Below are 20,000 nucleotides of genomic sequence, written 5' to 3'. Positions count from 1 at the left end.
ACATGCAGGGCTCCAGGTTGTCCAGGCTAATTTGGACTGTGTCTCCATACATGTAGGCTTGGGGGACAAGTGTGTAGGGGCCCTCCTTGCAGTCGCTTCGCACACAGAGAATCTCTGTAGTCTGCCTGCTTTCCATCTTCACAACCACGGACACCTTCATCTCTAACATCAATGTGTTTTTGGTCTCCATGTTGCTGAGCTTGATCTCCACCACTGGGCTGATCGTGGTACAGCGGTCATTGTTCAGCTCCAGTGGTGGGTCTAGTAAGGCTTTCATGGAGATCTGCTGAGTATCTCCTAGTGGAACGTGGCCTTCTGGGATGTAGATGCTGATGTTTGTCTCTGGAAGCTGGACAGCGCCGCCGGAATAATCCAACCGACAAACGATGTTAGTCTCCACTGGCTGCGTTTGACCCCAGCCGGGATTCTGTCCAATGGAGTCCAAATCGTGACAAGATCTGGCCAGTTTGCGATGGGTAAGCCATGCTTCCCTGAAGTCCTCCCTGCTTTGGAACTGTTCGGGTGCCGGAGCCTTCAAAGCTCCGAAGAAACCACTGGACATCTGAGGGTTATCGGACTGAGACTGCAGGATGGACAACTCCGACAGACTGTACGAACGCTTGCTCCTGAAGAACGGGTTGTCCCTACATCGAGATGGGCCAAGCTCTGCCGGAGTTAGAGGGCTGGACAAGTTCAGAATACTGTTTCCAGAGTCTGACACGGTTGGAGGGTCAAAGAACAGCAGGTCTACAGACTTTTGGTTACTGTTCTGGTCCAGTGAGGTCTCTGTGTTGAGGAAAGGGTTTGTGGCGGTGTGCGTGAAAGGGTTTTGGAACTGTGGTTTGAAGATAATGCCCGGCCATTCTCCTAGAAGGTCCAGCTCTTTGGCAGGGTCCTCGCTGGTGTCTCCCAGACTGTCGATCATGCCGCTGTCGCTGAAGGAGTCACGGTAGTTGAGGGGCTGGACATAGGCTGCGGGGATGTAGCCCATCTCAGTGTTGTTGTGCGCATACCACCACTCTCCTCCGGAAGAGTCCAGCACATACAGCCGGTCCCCTTTGGAGAACTTGAGTGTGGTAAAACTGGATGGGCAGTAGTCCTTTATGGCCACCACTTCTCGGGCTGTGCCAAAGGAAGCCGTGGAGTCCAACCGCAAGGCACTGGGAGAAGGCACTGTAAACAGAAGGAGAGATGCATGAGAGAATAAACCAAGGGTTCCATTTCATCCCTACTGACAGCCAGAGGCTGTGCTTAAGCACTGAATGAATCACATGCGCTGTTCAAGTATCATTACCAACAATGAAACACCAGTGACACTCGGATGACCAATCAAAAACTATATAGCCGAGCAGCATCAGATACTCATTTCCTGAATAGTATATTTTGATGCTTTCTTTGACAAAGCTCTTATACATTTTGTATCGCTTGTCTCTGTGTAGCCTCTGTGGACCGCAAAGGCCATGCAGAAATGGGTAAAGCCCACTGAGCCACTCTGTCACCCAGCAACCGAGACTCGCTTGTAATTCTAATGCTAAAGCCACGCAGTGCATGCATATTATGGACATGGACGTATTGAAAACATTAAGCACGCTGCCTGGCGTTGGATTTGTGCCTGACGCTGCTGTGAATACAACATAACGAGGTGGTGCATGATTCAACATGGCACTGCTGCTAGGACGAAAACACACTTTCCCTAATGTTTCTGTCTTCCTGGTATTTTCCTTCCCTCGACACATCATCATCCAATCAAGACCTAGATTCAAAATCAAAATCAGAAAAGGTTTATTGCCATTGTCAATGAACAGAATTCACAAACATAGGAACTTGCTTAGGTGATTCCACCAGATTACCAATCAGGCTTGGACCACTTGGAAGATTACATCAACGAATGCTACAGTGGACTCTGTACTATGGGCCGGTTACGCTAAGCAAGAAAACGTGCACTTCTGAGTCACCCACCCCAACTGATACTTCCTAATCGTCCCCTCCATCAACTCAAAACAAACTGCTGTTCCAACAAACTGGTTATAAACGAGTGCTTATCCAACGTAGCTTCCGGACTTTCACTAATCGAAGTACTGCAGAAAGAATTCCAAAACCTTTGCCATAGCCTGGAATACAGTCAACAACAAGTCGATTCACTCACAAAAGAAAACAAATCAATATAAATCTTTATGGACAGACTTACCCCCAAACTATCCACCGTAACGACCCAACTCACCACCCTCACTGCCGAAAACAAAGCAATGCAAGAAACCATCCTGGATCTACAGTCACGCAGCATGAGAGACAATCTAATCTTCAACGGCATTCCAGAACCATCAAACAACAATCTGTTACGGACTTCCTGGTTAATCAGCTCAAACTTACACCAGAAACCATATTAATGTCTCTAGATGTGGAAGGTGTTGTGTTGACAGGTCTCATTTCATAATTTTAATCATTTTGCTATAGGCGGTGATGTCGAGTCAGGTCGCAACGGATGTTTTCGCGAGTTCCGTTTTTGTTGTTGTTGCCGTAGGATTTGTATTTGACAGGATGAAATGGGGAATGAAGCCAGCGTAAATTCACCTGGAAGACCTAACTCAAATCGGCGTCGGCCTCCATGGAAGGACCCCTCTCCCCAGCTCCATCATCGCACTCAAGCGGCGTCCGCCTGTCCGTCTGTGAGAGTCAGATCCCTCACTTCACCATGGACTCTTCCAGGTTTCTGTTTTTATCCCAAAGAGGTTATGCAGTTTTTCCTGGCCAAGAAGGAGGGTGTAAGGACAGAAGGAGGGTGGAAGGACAGGGGACGTCTGTACCATGGCCCCCGCACCTGCTCCTCATCCCCAATCAACGCTCTCAAGTCACTCCTCCCCGCTCCAATCAGCGCCCAGGCGGTCGCATTTAAGCCCTCAGGCAGATGGTTCGGCCGCTTCAGACCGTACTGCGACCCACCACCTCCCCTGCTCTTCCTCTGCATTCCCCTCATCCTCAACCTTCTCTCCACATCTACCACCATCAGTCTCCAGGCTCCGGGGGGAGACGTCTAATACAAATAGATTATGGAATGCCCATGATTGCTATGTCTTCCGCCGGGGTCTGAGCGCCAAATAACCGCCGTAATAAAGCTCGCTAAACAATCTTTTCTGTGTCTTGTGTCTGAGTCTCTCCAGGGTGAAATGAGAGAGATAGGAAGACATGCAGTAAATCATCAGTCGGGAATCAATCAATCAATCAAATTTATTTATAGAGCACAATTCGTACAAAGCGTATTTCAAAGTGCTTTCCAATGTTAAAAATGCAGTTTATAAAAACAGTGTATGTCAAAATAAATTTTTGACATACACGCATTTTTTTTGTGTACGGCCCTGGCTATAATTGACACGGCGCTGCTACAATAAATACGACAATACGGCATGTCCGAGGTTCAGCCCCGCCGCACGCCCGCTCTCTCTGCCACGCGCCCGCTCACGCCGCGCGCCCGCTCTCTCTGCCACGCGCCCGCTCACGCCGCGCGCCCGCTCTCTCTGCCACGCGCCCGCTCACGCCGCGCGCCCGCTCTCTCTGCCACGCGCCCGCTCACGCCGCACGCCCGCTCCCTCTGCCGCGCGCCCGCTCACGCCGCACGCCCGCTCCCTCTGCCGCGCGCCCGCTCCCTCTGCCACGCGCCCGCTCACGCCGCACGCCCGCTCCCTCTGCCGCGCGCCCGCTCCCTCTGCCACGCGCCCGCTCACGCCGCGCGCCCGCTCACTCTGCCGCGCGCCCGCTCTCTCTGCCACGCGCCCGCTCACGCCGCACGCCCGCTCCCTCTGCCGCGCGCCCGCTCACGCCGCGCGCCCGCTCCCTCTGCCGCGCGCCCGCTCACGCCGCACGCCCGCTCCCTCTGCCGCGCGCCCGCTCCCTCTGCCACGCGCCCGCTCACGCCGCGCGCCCGCTCACTCTGCCGCGCGCCCGCTCTCTCTGCCACGCGCCCGCTCACGCCGCGCGCCCGCTCTCTCTGCCACGCGCCCGCTCACGCCACGCGCCCGCTCCCTCTGCCGCGCGCCCGCTCCCACTGCCCGCTCCCTCTGCCGCGTGAGTGAGTGACAAACGATAGAACTTCAGATCAACAAACACGATAGACCAGGCCTGGCTAACCCGCGGCTCTTTGCCTGGTTTCGTGCGGCTCTTTTACGTTCATATCAACATTAGTGTTTGTGTTGTGCAGACGGCGCTCTCGCACGGGGATCTAGATCACCGCGCGTGCGCCGCTCGACCGCACGCGTCTCATCATAATGACTTTCCTGCGCCTCTCACAAAGTGGAGCTTCAACATTTTCCGGACCACGGCTCGGCAGCCAATCAGAGCCAAGCACACAAACTCTGTCGACCAATCAACGCGCAGCATGCAAATTTTCACTTGTAAACAGTAACTGTCATGGCGCGGGCCGAGGCGGACTTTAATCAAATGCTTCCTGGCCCGATTTAATGATAATATTCCCTTTTTTCTGAGATTTATTAATAAAAATGACCCCGTCCTTGCACTCGAAAATGCCCGTCCACATTTCAAAATACCCCGTCCAAAATACCCCTAAAAGAAAACCACCAATATTGAACTTCAATATGGTATGATGATTTTTGATTTTGGACTTTGTTGAACTGAGAGTTTGTGTGAGACACAATGTTCATTGTTGAAAATGACTGGCTTGTGGTCTTAGTGCTGTAGGAGTCAATTTCTGTCATTATCATGTTGGTGTGTGACATGATATTGTTAATAATAATAATAATTTGGCTGAGCAGAGGTGTTTGTGTAAGAGGAAGGGATGGGGTGATGTTCATGTGTGCCATGTGTATGATGTGGCTCTTTGCGGTAACGCAGTAAAAAATGTGGCTCTTAGTCTCTGACTAGTTGGTCATCCCTGCGATATATATATATATATACAATGGTCTCTATTCCATACGTTAGGACAAGATCCAGAGTGTGCTTATGAGTGTGAGTCGCTTTATTTACATTCTGAGTGAAACCAATGCTGTCTAACAAGGCGCTGAAGGCGTTACTGAGAGAGTCATCACTCATGTTCACGTGGATATTAAAGTCTCCAGCTATAACTACTTTTCCCAGGCTAGGCGAGAGGTTTTATATAAGTTGTTTTGCGAGCCTGCCAACGTCAACGGCGAGATCACTTTGGTCGCTGGCCGGAGCTGGCCAGAGCCCCGGCGCGCAAGCAACCACTCTCCCTCAATCATTCATGTGTTGGATGTGTTGTCTGATGTGTGTAACCTCACAAAGTATACACCGTGTGTATACACCGTGTAACCGTGTGCATACACGGTGTATACACACGGTTACACACATCAGACAACCCTCAGACAATCCCTTAACAAATAAGGGATACCCCTTATTTGCTCATGGGTGGTGTTTTGTCTGAATCTTCGTGTTGTTTATTCCTGTGGTAGCCGCGAGCTAAGTTGGGAGCTAGGCTAGGCTAGGCTAGCGCCTTGTTCGTTGTTCTCGGCCTCTCTGAGGCTTATTTTTTGGTGTTGTTCTGTATTTTCTGACCCGAGGGTTGTGTGGGCCGTGTGGGTGTGTTTTATGATGGTTTGGTGTTAGTTTTCGTGATTTTATTGTCACTTTTGCCGGCTTTTGCCTCCGGCTAGGCTGAGTTCGGGCCCCGAGGGCTAAGCTGTTAGCTCCAGGGTTTGAGTACTTTTAAAAAGAAAAGGGTGGGCAAATAAAAGCAAATAAAACAAAGAGTGTGTTGCTCTGTCTAATATGACCAGTTTTTGTTGGAAAAAAACCTGTTTAATGAAAAGTTAATTCTGAAGTAATGAATAATCATTACTCCAGAATATTATTATTTTCAATGTCTTGCATTGATAACTATAATGATGTAGATAATGTAGAGAGGTGGTAGTAGGGCCTATATTTTAAGAATCCAAGAAATGTATTTAGAATAAAATTTTATTTTTAAATTCAACTCCAACTCCGGCTTTATTCCGTCCTTCTCTCTTAAAAAATGCCAAGGAAAGTCCGTGAAACAACTTAGTAAAAAACTCTCGCCCTATCAACACTATTTGGACATGTGATTGATGTAGCAAAATGCTTTGTTAATTTTAGGGCTCATGATTCCGATGATGAACTACTGTAACGGCCGCTCACTGGCCTCTCCAAACGAGCTGTAAAACAGCTGCAGTTCATCCAGAACGCTGCTGCTCGGGTCCTGACCAGAACCAGAACATTCAAAACACTAGATGTAACAGAGTTCAACAAATCATTTACATTAGAACATGAGACATTTTCAAGTTTATAATTTCCATAAACAGTGCACCTGTGCCATCACTTATGTGTCTCCTCTGAACAACTGCAGGACCAGCCTCTGAACAGCTGCAGGACCAGCCTCTGAACAAGGGCTGCGTCAGCTGCTGGTTTAGGAGTGACAAGCAGGTCAAAGAAGACACAGAAATGATCAGACAGAGCAACATCGATCACATTAACATTTGAAATATCAACCCCCTTTGTAATTATGAGACCTAGAGTGTGTCCTTTGCTGTGGGTGGGGCCTCTCACATGCTGAGTAAGACTGAAGGTTTCAAGGACAGCATCAAGCTCTTTAGCGTTTCTGTCACAAATATTATCAACATGCACATTGAAATCACCTGTAATGACCAAACCATCAAAGTCTGTGCATACGACGGAAACATTTCAGTAAAATCCTCAATAAAACTTTGGCAGTGCTGGAGAGGCTTGTATAAAACAATGAAGAGAATGGATGGAGACCGTTTTAGCTCCATTTTATTATTTCATCTCTGAAAATTGCACCTCCACTTTTTTGTTTTTACATATTTCAGATTCAAACTTGAAATTGGGTGGAGCAGATTCTATAAGAACTAGATCACCTGTGTTTTCATCAAGCCATGTTTCTGTTGAAAACATAAAATCAAGATTATGAGAAGAAATGATTTGTTACATAAAGATTTAGTTTCACTTTGGTTTTGGAAGAACTAATTATTGTCTTCCCACGTGTTACATGAATTAAATGTCTCTGATTTACAGTTTAACGGATGGAGTGTGTATATCTGTGATTTATTGTAGTTATAATTGGCCTCATAGGGAAAACCATGTCCAGTGTAGTCTTTGAGTCACTTTGGGGCGGAATGCACATTTCCAACTGCCAGAGGGCGCTAGAGCCACTCCAAAAGTGTTCTTGTGTTTTTCCATTTTGAGATATTGTTTGCAGTGACCTAGACGGGGCATTAGTCTGTAGACAGTTGTGTGTTGAATAGTTTGAAGAAGACAAGGTTGTGAGGGGCGTGAGGACCGGCTGCTGTGGCCGGAGAAGGGGGGCTCCAGCTGAGAGGCTCCAGGCTGCGGCCAGATGCGGTTGTGCACCCGGACCCTTCAGTAGTGGGTCCCTGCTGCAGAGGCGTGTTCTTGGGCACGAACACCAGTTGTGCTTCGGCTTGTTGTGGCCGTGGCACCACTGGTGACTGCGGGGCCATTGGCTGTGCCGTGGCTTGGGACCGTGACACCACTGACGGCGGCGAGGGGGGGCGCAGCGCTGGGGAAAGCGGCAAGGCTGGAGCCGAGGCCCGAGCACCACTGGATCGTCTCAAGACTGCCTCTCTAATGACGTTTAGTCTGGCCGATGATTTTGTGTGCTGATCAGAAGTCTTAAACCCGATGGACTCAGAGGAGGTTTAGGTGGAGGTGGAGGTGGAGGTGGCTGCCTCGGACGCATCGGAGCCTGAGGCGGATCCTCAGTTTTCATGGACAGGTGACTCGGGACACTATCCCGGAGCGCCGGGAAATCAACAGACGAATCCAAACTGGAAAGAGTCTGAACCGGAGCGGCTGGAGCCGGTGACAAGTGTAGCTCAAAGTGTGTCTTTTGTACCGCTGCCTCATTTCGGGCAAACCTGGAGAGAGGAGTTGAGCAGGAGGGCGGAGGGGAACCATGCGGGTCCCACACCACTGTACATGCTGGCTCTGTGAGCGATGCAATCCGTGTGTGCTATGGCTATGTCCATCAGTTTGGATATCATTTCTTCTTTCTATTTAAGTTGGGTGGATAGTCGAGCGATCTCTTCTTCCAGATGAGTGACAGTTTTGCCCTTGTTCGGAGTGTCCGATTTTAAGGGAGACTTTGTTTGGATAGCAATTGGATAACTTTTGATGCCCCACTTCTGAAGATGATATTCCCAAAATTTGATCTTGATTGGGCTATTATCTACGGAGGAGTTTGTTAAAGGGTGGAGTGTAAAAATTACAACATTTCAGAGACTAAAAAAAATCACGCTATCATAACCGTTCAAGGGGTCAAATTTGGGATGTTTTGTGGGAGAAGAAATTAAATAAATCAATAATAATAACGGAATTCTAATTTTTCCCGAGCTAGAGTCACGTGACTTTGTCACATTGTGCAAATTAACCTGTTATAAATGCAAAACACTACATTTGCATATAATTGCGCTCCAGTAAAATGTTCTAATAAAAGCATGAATAAGTCTCTCTAAATCTGGTAACTATACTAGAACATACTAGAAACTATACTTTTGATTTTGGGTCCATTATCACCCCCAGATTCTAACTTATAAGTTTTAGAGCGAGACTCTGGAGGTGACTGCTAACACTTCCTCTTTGATTATTAAATTGAAATTCAATAATCCTCTGCGTTGTTCGCCGGTTTCTTCATATTATTATTATGAATTTATTTTTGGTCGTTTTGTAATCGCGTTTTTGACCCTCTGAACGTCGACAAAAAGTGCCACATAGGGGTGTATACGCCATCGGCTTGGTGAAAACTTGACTCTACAGCGCCCTTTAGAAAAAAAAAAAAACATAGGAAATTAGACTGTAAAATTTGGCCTATGCTCATAAAATTCGGAACAGTGGTAGAGATCAATGAGACGAGTAAGATATATTATTAGAGCATTGCCCTGACAGACCGGAAGTGACCATTTTGAATCGAAATGCCGCCACCTCGTTGACATTTTCAAAAAAGGGTTGCTGAAAACAGCATCTAGAGACATTGAAATTTGATAATCAGCCAATTCCTCTGCGTGGCATGTAGGGATGTGTACCGCTACGACGGACCGGATCCGGACTTGAACCTGAACGTGGGTTTATTTATGCATCCCTAGTGGCAAGCCTTCAAACAACGCCTAAATTTCCTGTTTTTTCGATGATCACGGCTAATTTTCGATACCACTCACAAGCATATCTGTCCTTGTTTACTACCTGATTTTTAGGTTTTTCCAGCCCGACACAATTATAGTAAGTCTCTCGACGGAACGATTCTCGTCCTTCAGCTCTGGCCGAATTAGGAGTGATTTGTTACATAAGGATCTGACATTTAGCACAGCAAGTTTCAGACTAGTTTCAGTGAGACTGGGCTTAATCTTTTCACAGGGAAAATGAATCACATTTGTCAGATTGGGCCTGACTCGCATTTTGTTTTCCCATCTGTGTGATGTGACTATAGAAATAGCACTAGGGGGGGCAGTTTTTACACGGGTTGGTTTGATTTTTAATATGACAATAAGTCCCAGCAACGCGGAGACCCAGTGCATCCTCTCTATGGGAGATACCAAGTGAAAGACGAGGGGGGATGGGGGGTGGGGCTTTTGTTGGTGTAGCAGGAGGCTTGTGCGGGGAAAAGTATTGTGAACAATATTTGAGAGAAATGGGTAAGATGGGAGAAATGGGAAAGAGATAGTAGACAGTAGACAAAGATGGTATTACAAAATACATAAGAGCAAGGGAGGCCATCTGACACACAGAGGTTGGAAGGGCTGACGTCTGACCTTTGACCTGGGTGAGCGAGGCCTCGGACACTGTCTCACTCAGGTCGATGAGCGTGCCCTCAGAGCGACAGCGTGGCAGGGATGGGTTACAGTTGGTGGAGGCGCGAATGCGATGAGCCGCCATCTTGGACAGTTTGTCTGGGCAGAGCAGGTCTGTCAGCAGGTTGCCATGGTCACTGCAACACACACAAACACACAATGTTTTTTAGATGGTAAAAAGCTGCTGATGTTATTGATTTGATGTGGCTGTTAAAGTTCAAGTCTGAGTACATTATTACCTCCAGCCCTCTGGCACCAGCGGGAGGCCCTCTGGCACCAGCAGGAGGCCCTCTGGCACCAGCAGGAGGCCCTCTGGCACCAGCAGGAGGCCGGTCCACACACTGATCTGTTGGATGCAGTGACAGAGTGAATCCACTGGTCCATAGTCACCTGTGACAGTGAAACATAGATCTGACTCGTCTGCATCATTGTGATTGGACACATTTTCACTGCGTGTCATGTGACCTAACGGCAGCATGTAGAGGCTGAACAGAAGGGGACCCAGGACTGACCCTTGGGGCACCCCACAGGTCAGGTGCATGTGGTCTGAGACACAGCTACCAATTTCAACAAAGTACTTCCTGTCTTCCAGATAGGACCTTAACCAGTTTAGGGCGGGGCCAGTGACGCCCACCCAGTCCTCTAGTCTCTGTAAGAGGATCCCATGATCGACAGTGTCAAAAGCAGCATCAGATCCAACAGAATTAAGACTGAGGCTTTGCCTGTGTCAGTGTTCAGGCGGATGTCATTTGTCACCATGACAACAGCAGTCTCAGTCACCATGACAACAGCAGTCTCAGTCACCATGACAACAGCTGTCTCAGTCACCATGACAACAGCAGTCTCAGTCACCATGACAACAGCAGTCTCAGTCACCATGACAACAGCTGTCTCAGTCACCATGACAACAGCAGTCTCAGTCACCATGACAACAGCTGTCTCAGTCACCATGACAACAGCAGTCTCAGTCACCATGACAACAGCTGTCTCAGTCACCATGACAACAGCAGTCTCAGTCACCATGACAACAGCAGTCTCAGTCACCATGACAACAGCAGTCTCAGTCACCATGACAACAGCAGTCTCAGTGCTGTGATGAGGTCTAAAACCTGACTGAAAAACATCAAATGAGTCGTTTATTAAGAGGAAATCTGTGACTGTTGTAAACAACCTTTTCAAGGACTTTGCCCCAAAATGTCAGATTAGAGATGGACCGGTCATGACTCAGGACTGCAGCATCAAGACTGCTCTTCTTTAGGAGAGGCTTTATGACCACTTCCCCTGACCCCTCCCCCTGCTCTTCTTTAGGAGAGGCTTTATGACCCCTGACCCCTCCCCCTGCTCTTCTTTAGCAGAGGCTTTATGACCGCAGTTTTTAAAGACTTTGGAAATATTCCAGATTGAAGCGACATGTTAAATATGTGAGTGAGTATGTGGGTGTTCATCTGAACCACAAACTGGATTGGACTCATAACACAGACTGTACAGGAAGAGCCAGAAGAAGCTGGACAAAGTCATCAAGAAGTCCAGCTCCGTCCTGGGCTGTCCTCTGGACTCGGTGCAGGAGGTGGGGGACAGAAGGGTCCTGGCTAAACTCACATCTATGCTGGATCATGAGTGTCGCCCCCTGCAGGACACTCTGTCCCCTGCAGGACACTCTGTCCACTCTGGAGAGCAGCTTCAGTGACTGATCCACCCTCGCTGTGTGAAGCAGACGTTTCACACTCTGTCCTTCTGCTGCTGTATTTCTTTATAACAAACACTGTTAGTCCTGTACCAGCTGTAAATAAGAGTGTTGTTATTATTATTATTAAAATTATAAGAGTTATTTCTGAGTTATTACTATTATACTTTTGTTCCAAAACTGTGTTGCAACACTGAAATTTCCCCATTGTGGGACATATAAAGGTTCTCTTATCTTATCTTTCAATGTTAATGGCATACTGGGTCCAATTAAGCGAGCGAAGATACAAACAAAGATGAGAAAAAAAGAAATTGACTTTACATACCTACAAGAAACCCATTTAATCGACTCAGAACATCAAACATTTACAAAATGTATTTGGTTATAACAGACTTTACTATTCTTCATTCAGGCGCAAACATAGGAGGGGTGTGGCCATATTGATCTCTGAACACAAAGATGGCAGATTTGTACTGGTCAAAGGAACTATTAATGGAAGTGTGTTTACTTTGATAAATGTATATGCTCCACCAGGAAGTGACCTCACTTTCTATACTGAAGTTATAGATCTGATACAAACCACTCTGAGGGAACCCTTGTCTGTGGTGGAGACTGGAACTTACATATTCATCCCACATTGGATGTCTCAAGCTCACAAAGTACTGGTAAATCTATAAATACAAAATGTCCTATATTACTACATAATGTAGGGTTTATCAATATCTGGAGATAGATGAAGATAAGATAGAGGTAGACATAGGTACAATAAAAAGTGGTCATGCTCCTATTTACTGCGTCCTATCACTGTGGATCTGGAACAGAAACAAAAAACACACTTTGGAGAGGTAAAGCTCGTCTACTCAATGACCCACAATTTGTAAAACTTATGACAAAGGACATTGAGACTTATGTAGTGGGAAATGGAGAACTTTCCCCATCCATTCTCTGGGATGCAGCAAAGGCAGTTTTGAGGGGCAGGGTTATGGCTGTTGCCTCGGCCAAAAAGAAAAAACTAAAGCTGTTGGAAGCTAAACATGCCAAACAAAGAATGGATCCTCATTGCTACAGGTAATTCTCGGGTGAAGGGCTGTCAACCGATCACCACTTGGTGGTGAGTTGGATCCTCTGGCGGAGGAGGAAGCCGGACAGACTTGGCAGACCCAAACGCATTGTGAGGGTCTGATGGGAAAGTCTTGCGGAGCCTCTGTCAGCATGGTCTTCAACTCACTGAGTGGAACATGTTCTTGACCTCCATTGTCGATGCGGCTGCTCGAAGCTGTGGCTGCCAGGTCTCTGGTGCCTGTCGTGGCGGCAACCCCCGAAACCCTGTGGTGGACACTGGAAGTAAGGGATGCCGTCAGGATGAAGAAGGAGGCCTATCAGGCCTCTTTGGCTTGGAGGACTCCTGAGGTTGTTGACAAGTATCGGCGGGCAGAGGAAAAAACCTGGGGCTAAGAGGAGTTCGGTCGGCTCCAAAGAAATTCTGGCAAACCATCCGGCTCCTCAGGGGTGGAAGCAGTGCTTCACCAACACCATTTATGGTGCGGGTGGAGACCTGCTGACCTTGACTAGGGATGACATCGGACAGTGGAAGGAAAACTTTGAGGACCTCCTTAATCCCACAGTCACGTTTTCCGACGAGGAAGCAGAGACTGAGGACTCGGAAGCCGACTCGTCCATCACCCAAGCTGAAGTCACTGAGGTTGTTAAACTCTTCAGTGGCTCCAGGGGTGGATGAGATCCTGAGGACCTAAAGTCTCTGGATGTTGTAGGACTGTCTTGGCTGACACGTCTTTGCAACATGGCGTGGCGGTCGGGGACAGTGTCTCTGGACTGGCAGACCGGGGTGGTGGTCCCTCTGTTCAAGAAGGGGGACCAGAGGGTGTGTTCCAACTACAGAGGGATCACACTCCTCAGCCTCCCATAAGGTCTATTCCAGGTCCTGGAGAGGAGAATCTGACCGATAGAACCTCAGATTCAGGAGGAGCAGGTTTAGGTCCTGGTGGTGCAACACTGGACCAGCTATAGACTCTCCATCGGGTGCTCCAGGGTTCATGGGAGTTTGCACAGTCACATGTGCTTTGTGGATCTGGAGAAGGCTTTCGCCTGCGTCCCTCGGGGTGTCCTTTGTTCTCTGACCAGCCATTCCCGACACATTTTGACAGACTACTTTACAAAACCGTGAGGGTCTGAGATCAAACCAGTCGCTACAATTTCCAAAGGGAGTGATTGACAGGCGGATAAACCAATCAGACAAACGCATTGTCCATTCGTGTCTAAACAAACATGGTGAATTACGAGGAAAGAATAAAAATAACACATACTGAGAAACGTTACCGACGTCTGCTGAGTCTAGCACTAAACTCTGTAAATCTGAGGTAAATGAAGTTATATATTTTGTTCTGAATGTTCCGAAAATATTTGTGAGATGTCTTCCGCATTTGAGAGACGTTTAATGCTGGAGAGTTTTTTGACACCCCCCAATGGTCCGTATCCAGACCCTTCTGCATTTGAACATAATGTGGGAGGGACTGGCTGGTCAGGTAATCTCCTTTGGAGGGATGACCGGGGCCCTTTGCTCAGGGCTGTCCGGTCCCTGTCTGACCGGAGCAGGAGCTGTGGTCACTGCAGTGAGTCAGACCTGTTCCCAGTGCATGAGGGACTCCTCAGGGCTGCGCTTTGTCACCGGTTCTGTTCATAGTTTTTATGGACACGGAGGGTGTGGTCAGGGGTCGGAGGGTGTGGTCAGACGTCAGAGGGTGTGGTCAGGGGTCAGAGGGTGTGGTCAGGGGTCGGAGGGTGTGGTCAGACGTCAGAGGGTGTGGTCAGGGGTCAGAGGGTGTGGTCAGGGGTCGGAGGGTGTGGTCAGACGTCAGAGGGTGTGGTCAGGGGTCAGAGGGTGTGGTCAAGAATCAGAGGGTGTGGTCAGGGGTCAGAGGGTGTGGTCAGGGGTCGGAGGGAGTGGTCAGGGGTCGGAGGGTGTGGTCAGACGTCAGAGGGTGTGGTCAGGGGTCAGAGGGTGTCCGGTTTGGGGACCACAGGATCTCATCTCTGCTGTTTGCAGACAATGTTGTCCTGATGGCTCCATCAAACCCGGACCTGCAGCTGCACTGGGACGGTTTGATCCGAGCGTGGATGGAACTTGAGATTGACAGTTGGATCGGTGCAGCGTCTGAGCTGAGTCGAAAGACAAAGCTCTCGATTTACTGGTCAATCTCCGTTCTGACCTCACCTATGGTCATGAGCTTTGGGTAATGACAAAAAGGACAAGATCGAGGATAGAAGCGGTCGAAATGAGTTTCCAGCGCCGGGTGGCTGGGCGCTCCCTTAGCGATAGGGTGAGGCGCTCAGTCACACGGGAGGAGCTCGGAGTAGAGCCGCTGCTCCTCCAGCTGAGGTGGCTCGGGCATCTGTTCTGGTGGTGGAGGTGTTTCAGGCATGTCCCACCGGGAAGAGGCCCCGGGGAAGACCCAGGAAACGCTGGAGAGACTATGTCTCTCGGCTGGCCTGGGAACGCCTCGGGATCCCCCCGGAGGAGTTAGAGGAAGTGTCTGGGGAGAAGAAAGTCTGGGAGTCACTGCTTCCCCTGCGACCTGGTCCCGGATAAGCGGAAGAAGATGGATGGATGGGTTCAAAATTCACAAAATTATTAGCTTGAAAGATTTAAAATAAAAGGCAGAAAAACTATTTTTGAAATACAAGATATAATAATGTAATTTCAACCAAACAAGACCAAACACTAACAGCATTTCACAATCAGAAAAGGTTTATGGTTTTGCCAGTGAACAAAATTCAGGTCAGGAACTTGCTTTGTTGATTTGGTAAAACATAGAACAATGAACAGTTATAAAAGCAAGATGTATGAAACAGGGCGTGGCACGATGAGACAAAACTACTTCACTAATAAGACAAAAATACATGCACACAATTTTACAGATTTACGTGTAAAAAACGAGTGTTACAGATACAGAGTGCTTCCTGACTTATCCACTCCCCTCAGACAAGAGGCCACTCCCCTCAGGCGGGAAGCCACTCCCCTCAGGCAGGAAGCCACTCCCCTCAGGCAGGAGGCCACTCCCCTCAGACAAGAGGCCACTCCCCTCAGACAAGAGGCCACTCCCCTCAGGCAGGAGGCCACGACTAGAACCTCCCACCACAAGAACAGTTTCTTTCCCTCTTAACTATAATTGAATCAATCACCCACTGCACTTTGTGCACTAGATTTGTAAATTCAACTGTACAATTTTGTACAAGAAGCTTATTTTTAGTTGTATCCTATAGCAGATATAAATTGCTTTTCTTTTTGACTTGATATATGTTTATCATTGTTTCATGTTACTGTGTTTGTGAATTACTGTTTGTTCATTGGCAATAAACCTTTTCTGATTCTGAATTAGTGCAGAGCTATAATTAACATAATGTTAAACGTTGAATGGCCGATTTTTTTGGCCCAAATCTGAGTCTTATTTCCTCGTGGCGTGGACTGTCCATTAGTCCTGCCACGTATCAATCATAAAACGCACCTGCAGAGCCTCGTTCACCTGCAGAGCCTCGTTCACCTGCAGAGCCTCGTTCACCTGCAGCCGTGTGCGGCTCGTCCCCACGTTTCCGCGTGCCTAAGCGCATGGATCTATCATAATATAGTTCCCTCAGTGACGGGACAAAATGAAGACGGAGAAAGACAGTTGGAGCTGACGCAGAAGTGGACGGAAATCTACAGGAGACGAGATGTGATGTGATCCATCGCGCTAATAAACAAACACACGTGTGTGTTGTATCAGTCCACACGGGGGAGTGGCATGAGCAGGGGGGAGTGGCATGAGCACGGGGGAGTGGCATGAGCAGGGGGGAGTGGCATGATCACGGGGGAGTGGCATGATCACGGGGGAGTGGCATGAGCACGGGGGAGTGGCATGTGCACGGGGGAGTGGCATGAGCACGGGGGAGTGGCATGAGCAGGGGGGAGTTGCATGAGCACGGGGGAGTGGCATGAGCACGGGGGAGTGGCATGTGCACGGGGGAGTGGCATGAGCACGGGGGAGTGGCATGAGCACGGGGGAGTGGCATGAGCACGGGGGAGTGGCATGAGCAGGGGGGAGTTGCATGAGCACGGGGGAGTGGCATGAGCACGGGGGAGTGGCATGTGCACGGGGGAGTGGCATGAGCACGGGGGAGTGGCATGTGCACGGGGGAGTGGCATGTGCACGGGGGAGTGGCATGAGCACGGGGGAGTGGCATGCGCACGGGGGAGTGGCATGAGCACGGGGGAGTGGCATGAGCACGGGGGAGTGGCATGAGCACGGGGGAGTGGCATGTGCACGGGGGAGTGGCATGTGCACGGGGGAGTGGCATGAGCACGGGGGAGTGGCATGAGCACGGGGGAGTGGCATGAGCACGGGGGAGTGGCATGTGCACGGGGGAGTGGCATGAGCACGGGGGAGTGGCATGAGCACGGGGGAGTGGCATGAGCACGGGGGAGTGGCATGAGCAGGGGGGAGTTGCATGAGCACGGGGGAGTGGCATGAGCACGGGGGAGTGGCATGTACACGGGGGAGTGGCATGTGCACGGGGGAGTGGCATGAGCACGGGGGAGTGGCATGTGCACGGGGGAGTGGCATGTGCACGGGGGAGTGGCATGAGCACGGGGGAGTGGCATGCGCACGGGGGAGTGGCATGAGCACGGGGGAGTGGCATGAGCACGGGGGAGTGGCATGAGCACGGGGGAGTGGCATGTGCACGGGGGAGTGGCATGTGCACGGGGGAGTGGCATGAGCACGGGGGAGTGGCATGTGCACGGGGGAGTGGCATGAGCACGGGGGAGTGGCATGTGCACGGGGGAGTGGCATGAGCACGGGGGAGTGGCATGTGCACGGGGGAGTGGCATGTGCACGGGGGAGTGGCATGTGCACGGGGGAGTGGCATGAGCACGGGGGAGTGGCATGTGCACGGGGGAGTGGCATGTGCACGGGGGAGTGGCATGTGCACGGGGGAGTGGCATGTGCACGGGGGAGTGGCATGAGCACGGGGGAGTGGCATGTGCACGGGGGAGTGGCATGAGCACTTCAGAGTTCTCAAATCGCCGAAGAATCGTCCATTGCGCCTTTAAGTCTCAAACTCTACTAAAGCTCTTTTCATCAGTTGCACTTGGACAAGAGCATTTGAGACAGAAGCTGTATTAGAAAATAGAACAATATCAAGCCTTTATTTTCCACATTGAGCAGCAGAATGTCTGATGTAAGTGTTCGAATCAGAACCACAGACTGAACTCTCCCGCCTCCGTCGTGCCCTTTGTAACTCAGGGAGGATATAGGACCAACACCTCTTTGTGTATAAGTATAAGTATAAGTATAAGTATAAGTATAAGTATAAGTATTGTCAGAGCTTGTGGTCTCGACTGGTCAGACAAACATGTCTGACCAGTCGTCAGTGACTTTGTCACAAATGATGATCATATTGTCTTTACAGTGAAGAATGTGATGATTGCATTATTCTACAAGAAGAAGTCTGTTTGTGTGGGGAACAATCACATGTGACTTATGGCCTTAGGCGGGTTCATCCTCCAGAGGCTTGTCCCAGGGTTCTTATGGCACTATTCATATATTTACACATGTTATGTGCGTGTGGCAGGCAGAGTGAGGCTTACAACTGCACTGCTTTATTAACTGGTTCGTAGTAAATATCATCTCTTGTTGCCTTCCTGTAACCATGGCAACCAGGGATCTTTGGTCCGTTCCATCTCAAATCCGCACGTTTTCCTCAAATAACGCGCACGCCGCGGCGCCCCGTTGTCTCCAGAGTGGACATGTGGACATGTGGACATGTGGACATGTGGACATGTGGACAGTCCAGGAAAGCTCAGAGACGGACGCGACAGCTCTCATGACATCACGGCTGCTACGCTAACGTTAGCCCTGATGCTGCGGGGAAGTCCAGACAAAAGCGCCCTAACGCGGCCCCGGGGACGAGCCGAGACCCCCGAGACCCCCGAGGCCCCGCAGACACAGACGCTCCACAAACAGTTCGCGTCCGCCCGTGCTACGTCCGGTTTACCCTCGGCACAAACTTCTGGACTTGAGCTCGTGACGCCGAAGCTTCGGTTCGTTCTGCGGCGCCGCGGACTCAAAGTGGAAGAACAAAACACGGAGAGCACGAAAACAGATCTTACCGGGAGCGGCTGGTGCGTTCTGCTCGTTTTAACCCACGGAACAGCGGAGCGAGGGCGGCGGGAGGCGGCGGAGGGTCCGGGGCTAAGGGCGGCTGCAGCTGGACGGCCCACCCCCGGAGGAAGGAGCAGAGCGGGGGGGACACCAGCGGGGGGAGAGGGGGAGGAGAGAGGGGAGAGAGGGGAGAGGGGAGGAGAGAGGGGAGAGAGGAGGAGGAGAGAGGAGGAGGAGAGAGGGAGAGAGAGGGGAGAGAGGGGAGGAGAGAGGAGGAGGAGAGAGGGGAGGAGAGAGGAGGAGGAGAGAGGGGAGAGAGGGAGAGAGGGGAGGAGAGAGAGGAGGGAGGGGAGAAGGGGAGAGAGGGAGGAGAGAGGGGGAGTGAGGGGAGAGGGGAGGAGAGAGGGGAGAGGAGAGAGGGGGAGGAGAGAGGGGAGAGGAGGAGGAGAGAGGGGAGAGAGGGGAGGAGAGGGAGGAGAGAGGGAGGAGAGAGAGGAGAAGGGGAAGAGAGAGGGGGAGGAGAGAGTGGAGAAGGGGAGGAGAGAGAGGGAGGAGAGGGGGAGGAGAGAGGGGACAGAGGAGAGAGGGGAGGAGAGAGGGGAGAGAGGGGGAGGAGAGAGGAGGAGGAGAGAGGAGGAGGAGAGAGGGGAGAGGGAGGAGGAGAGAGGGGAGGAGAGGGGAGGAGAGAGAGGAGGAGGAGAGAGGGGAGAGAGGGAGAGAGGGGAGGAGAGAGAGGAGAGAGGGGAGAAGGGGAGAGAGGGAGGAGAGAGAAGAGAAGGGGAAGAAAGAGAGGGGAGTGAGGGGAGAAGGAGAGAGGGAGGAGAGAGGGGAGTGAGGGGAGAGGGGAGGAGAGAGGGGAGAGAGGAGAGAGGGGGAGGAGAGAGGGGAGAGGGAGGGAGAGAGGAGGAGGAGAGAGGGGAGGAGAGAGGGAGAGAGGGGAGGAGGAGAGAGGGGAGTGAGGGGAGAGGGGAGGAGAGAGGGGAGAGAGGAGAGAGGGGAGGAGAGAGGGGGAGAGAGGAGGAGGAGAGAGGGGAGGAGAGGGAGGAGAGAGAGGAGAAGGGGAAGAGAGAGAGGGAGGAGAGGGGGAGGAGAGAGGGGAGGAGAGAGGGGAGAGAGGGGGAGGAGAGAGGAGGAGGAGAGAGGAGGAGGAGAGAGGGGAGGAGAGAGGGAGGAGAGAGTGGAGAAGGGGAGGAGAGAGAGGGAGGAGAGGGGGAGGAGAGAGGGGACAGAGGAGGAGAGAGGGGAGAGAGAGGGGAGAGAGGGGGAGGAGAGAGGAGGAGGAGAGGAGGAGGGGAGGAGAGAGGAGGAGGAGAGAGGAGGAGGAGAGGGGAGAGAGGGAGAGAGGAGGAGGAG

At 50.7% G+C, this 20,000-nt stretch overlaps 1 protein-coding gene across 1 annotated transcript in view; it reads right to left on the bottom strand.

Annotated features, from left to right (window-relative positions):
- Positions 1-18,771, bottom strand: part of LOC140359294 (SH3 domain-binding protein 4-like) — a 33,842-nt gene extending 15,071 nt beyond the window's left edge. Inside the window, exons 1-3 of the mRNA XM_072444155.1 lie at positions 18,656-18,771; positions 9,768-9,943; positions 1-1,173 (exon numbers count right to left, since the gene is read on the bottom strand). The exon at positions 1-1,173 is cut by the window's left edge and continues 1,127 nt beyond it. Of these exons, the coding sequence (XP_072300256.1) occupies positions 1-1,173; positions 9,768-9,891 (1,297 nt within the window). The 5' untranslated portion in view covers positions 9,892-9,943; positions 18,656-18,771. The remainder of the gene's footprint in view (positions 1,174-9,767; positions 9,944-18,655) is intronic.
- Between the last annotated feature and the right edge of the window lie 1,229 nt (positions 18,772-20,000).

This window comes from Eucyclogobius newberryi, unplaced genomic scaffold, assembly GCF_026437365.1.
Source record: "Eucyclogobius newberryi isolate DKJ021-1_F unplaced genomic scaffold, fEucNew1.0.hap1 SCAF_14, whole genome shotgun sequence".
NCBI lineage: Eukaryota > Metazoa > Chordata > Actinopteri > Gobiiformes > Gobiidae > Eucyclogobius > Eucyclogobius newberryi.
The sequence above is the reverse complement of the archived record's forward strand: the minus strand, read 5'-3'. Positions and strand labels throughout refer to the sequence as shown.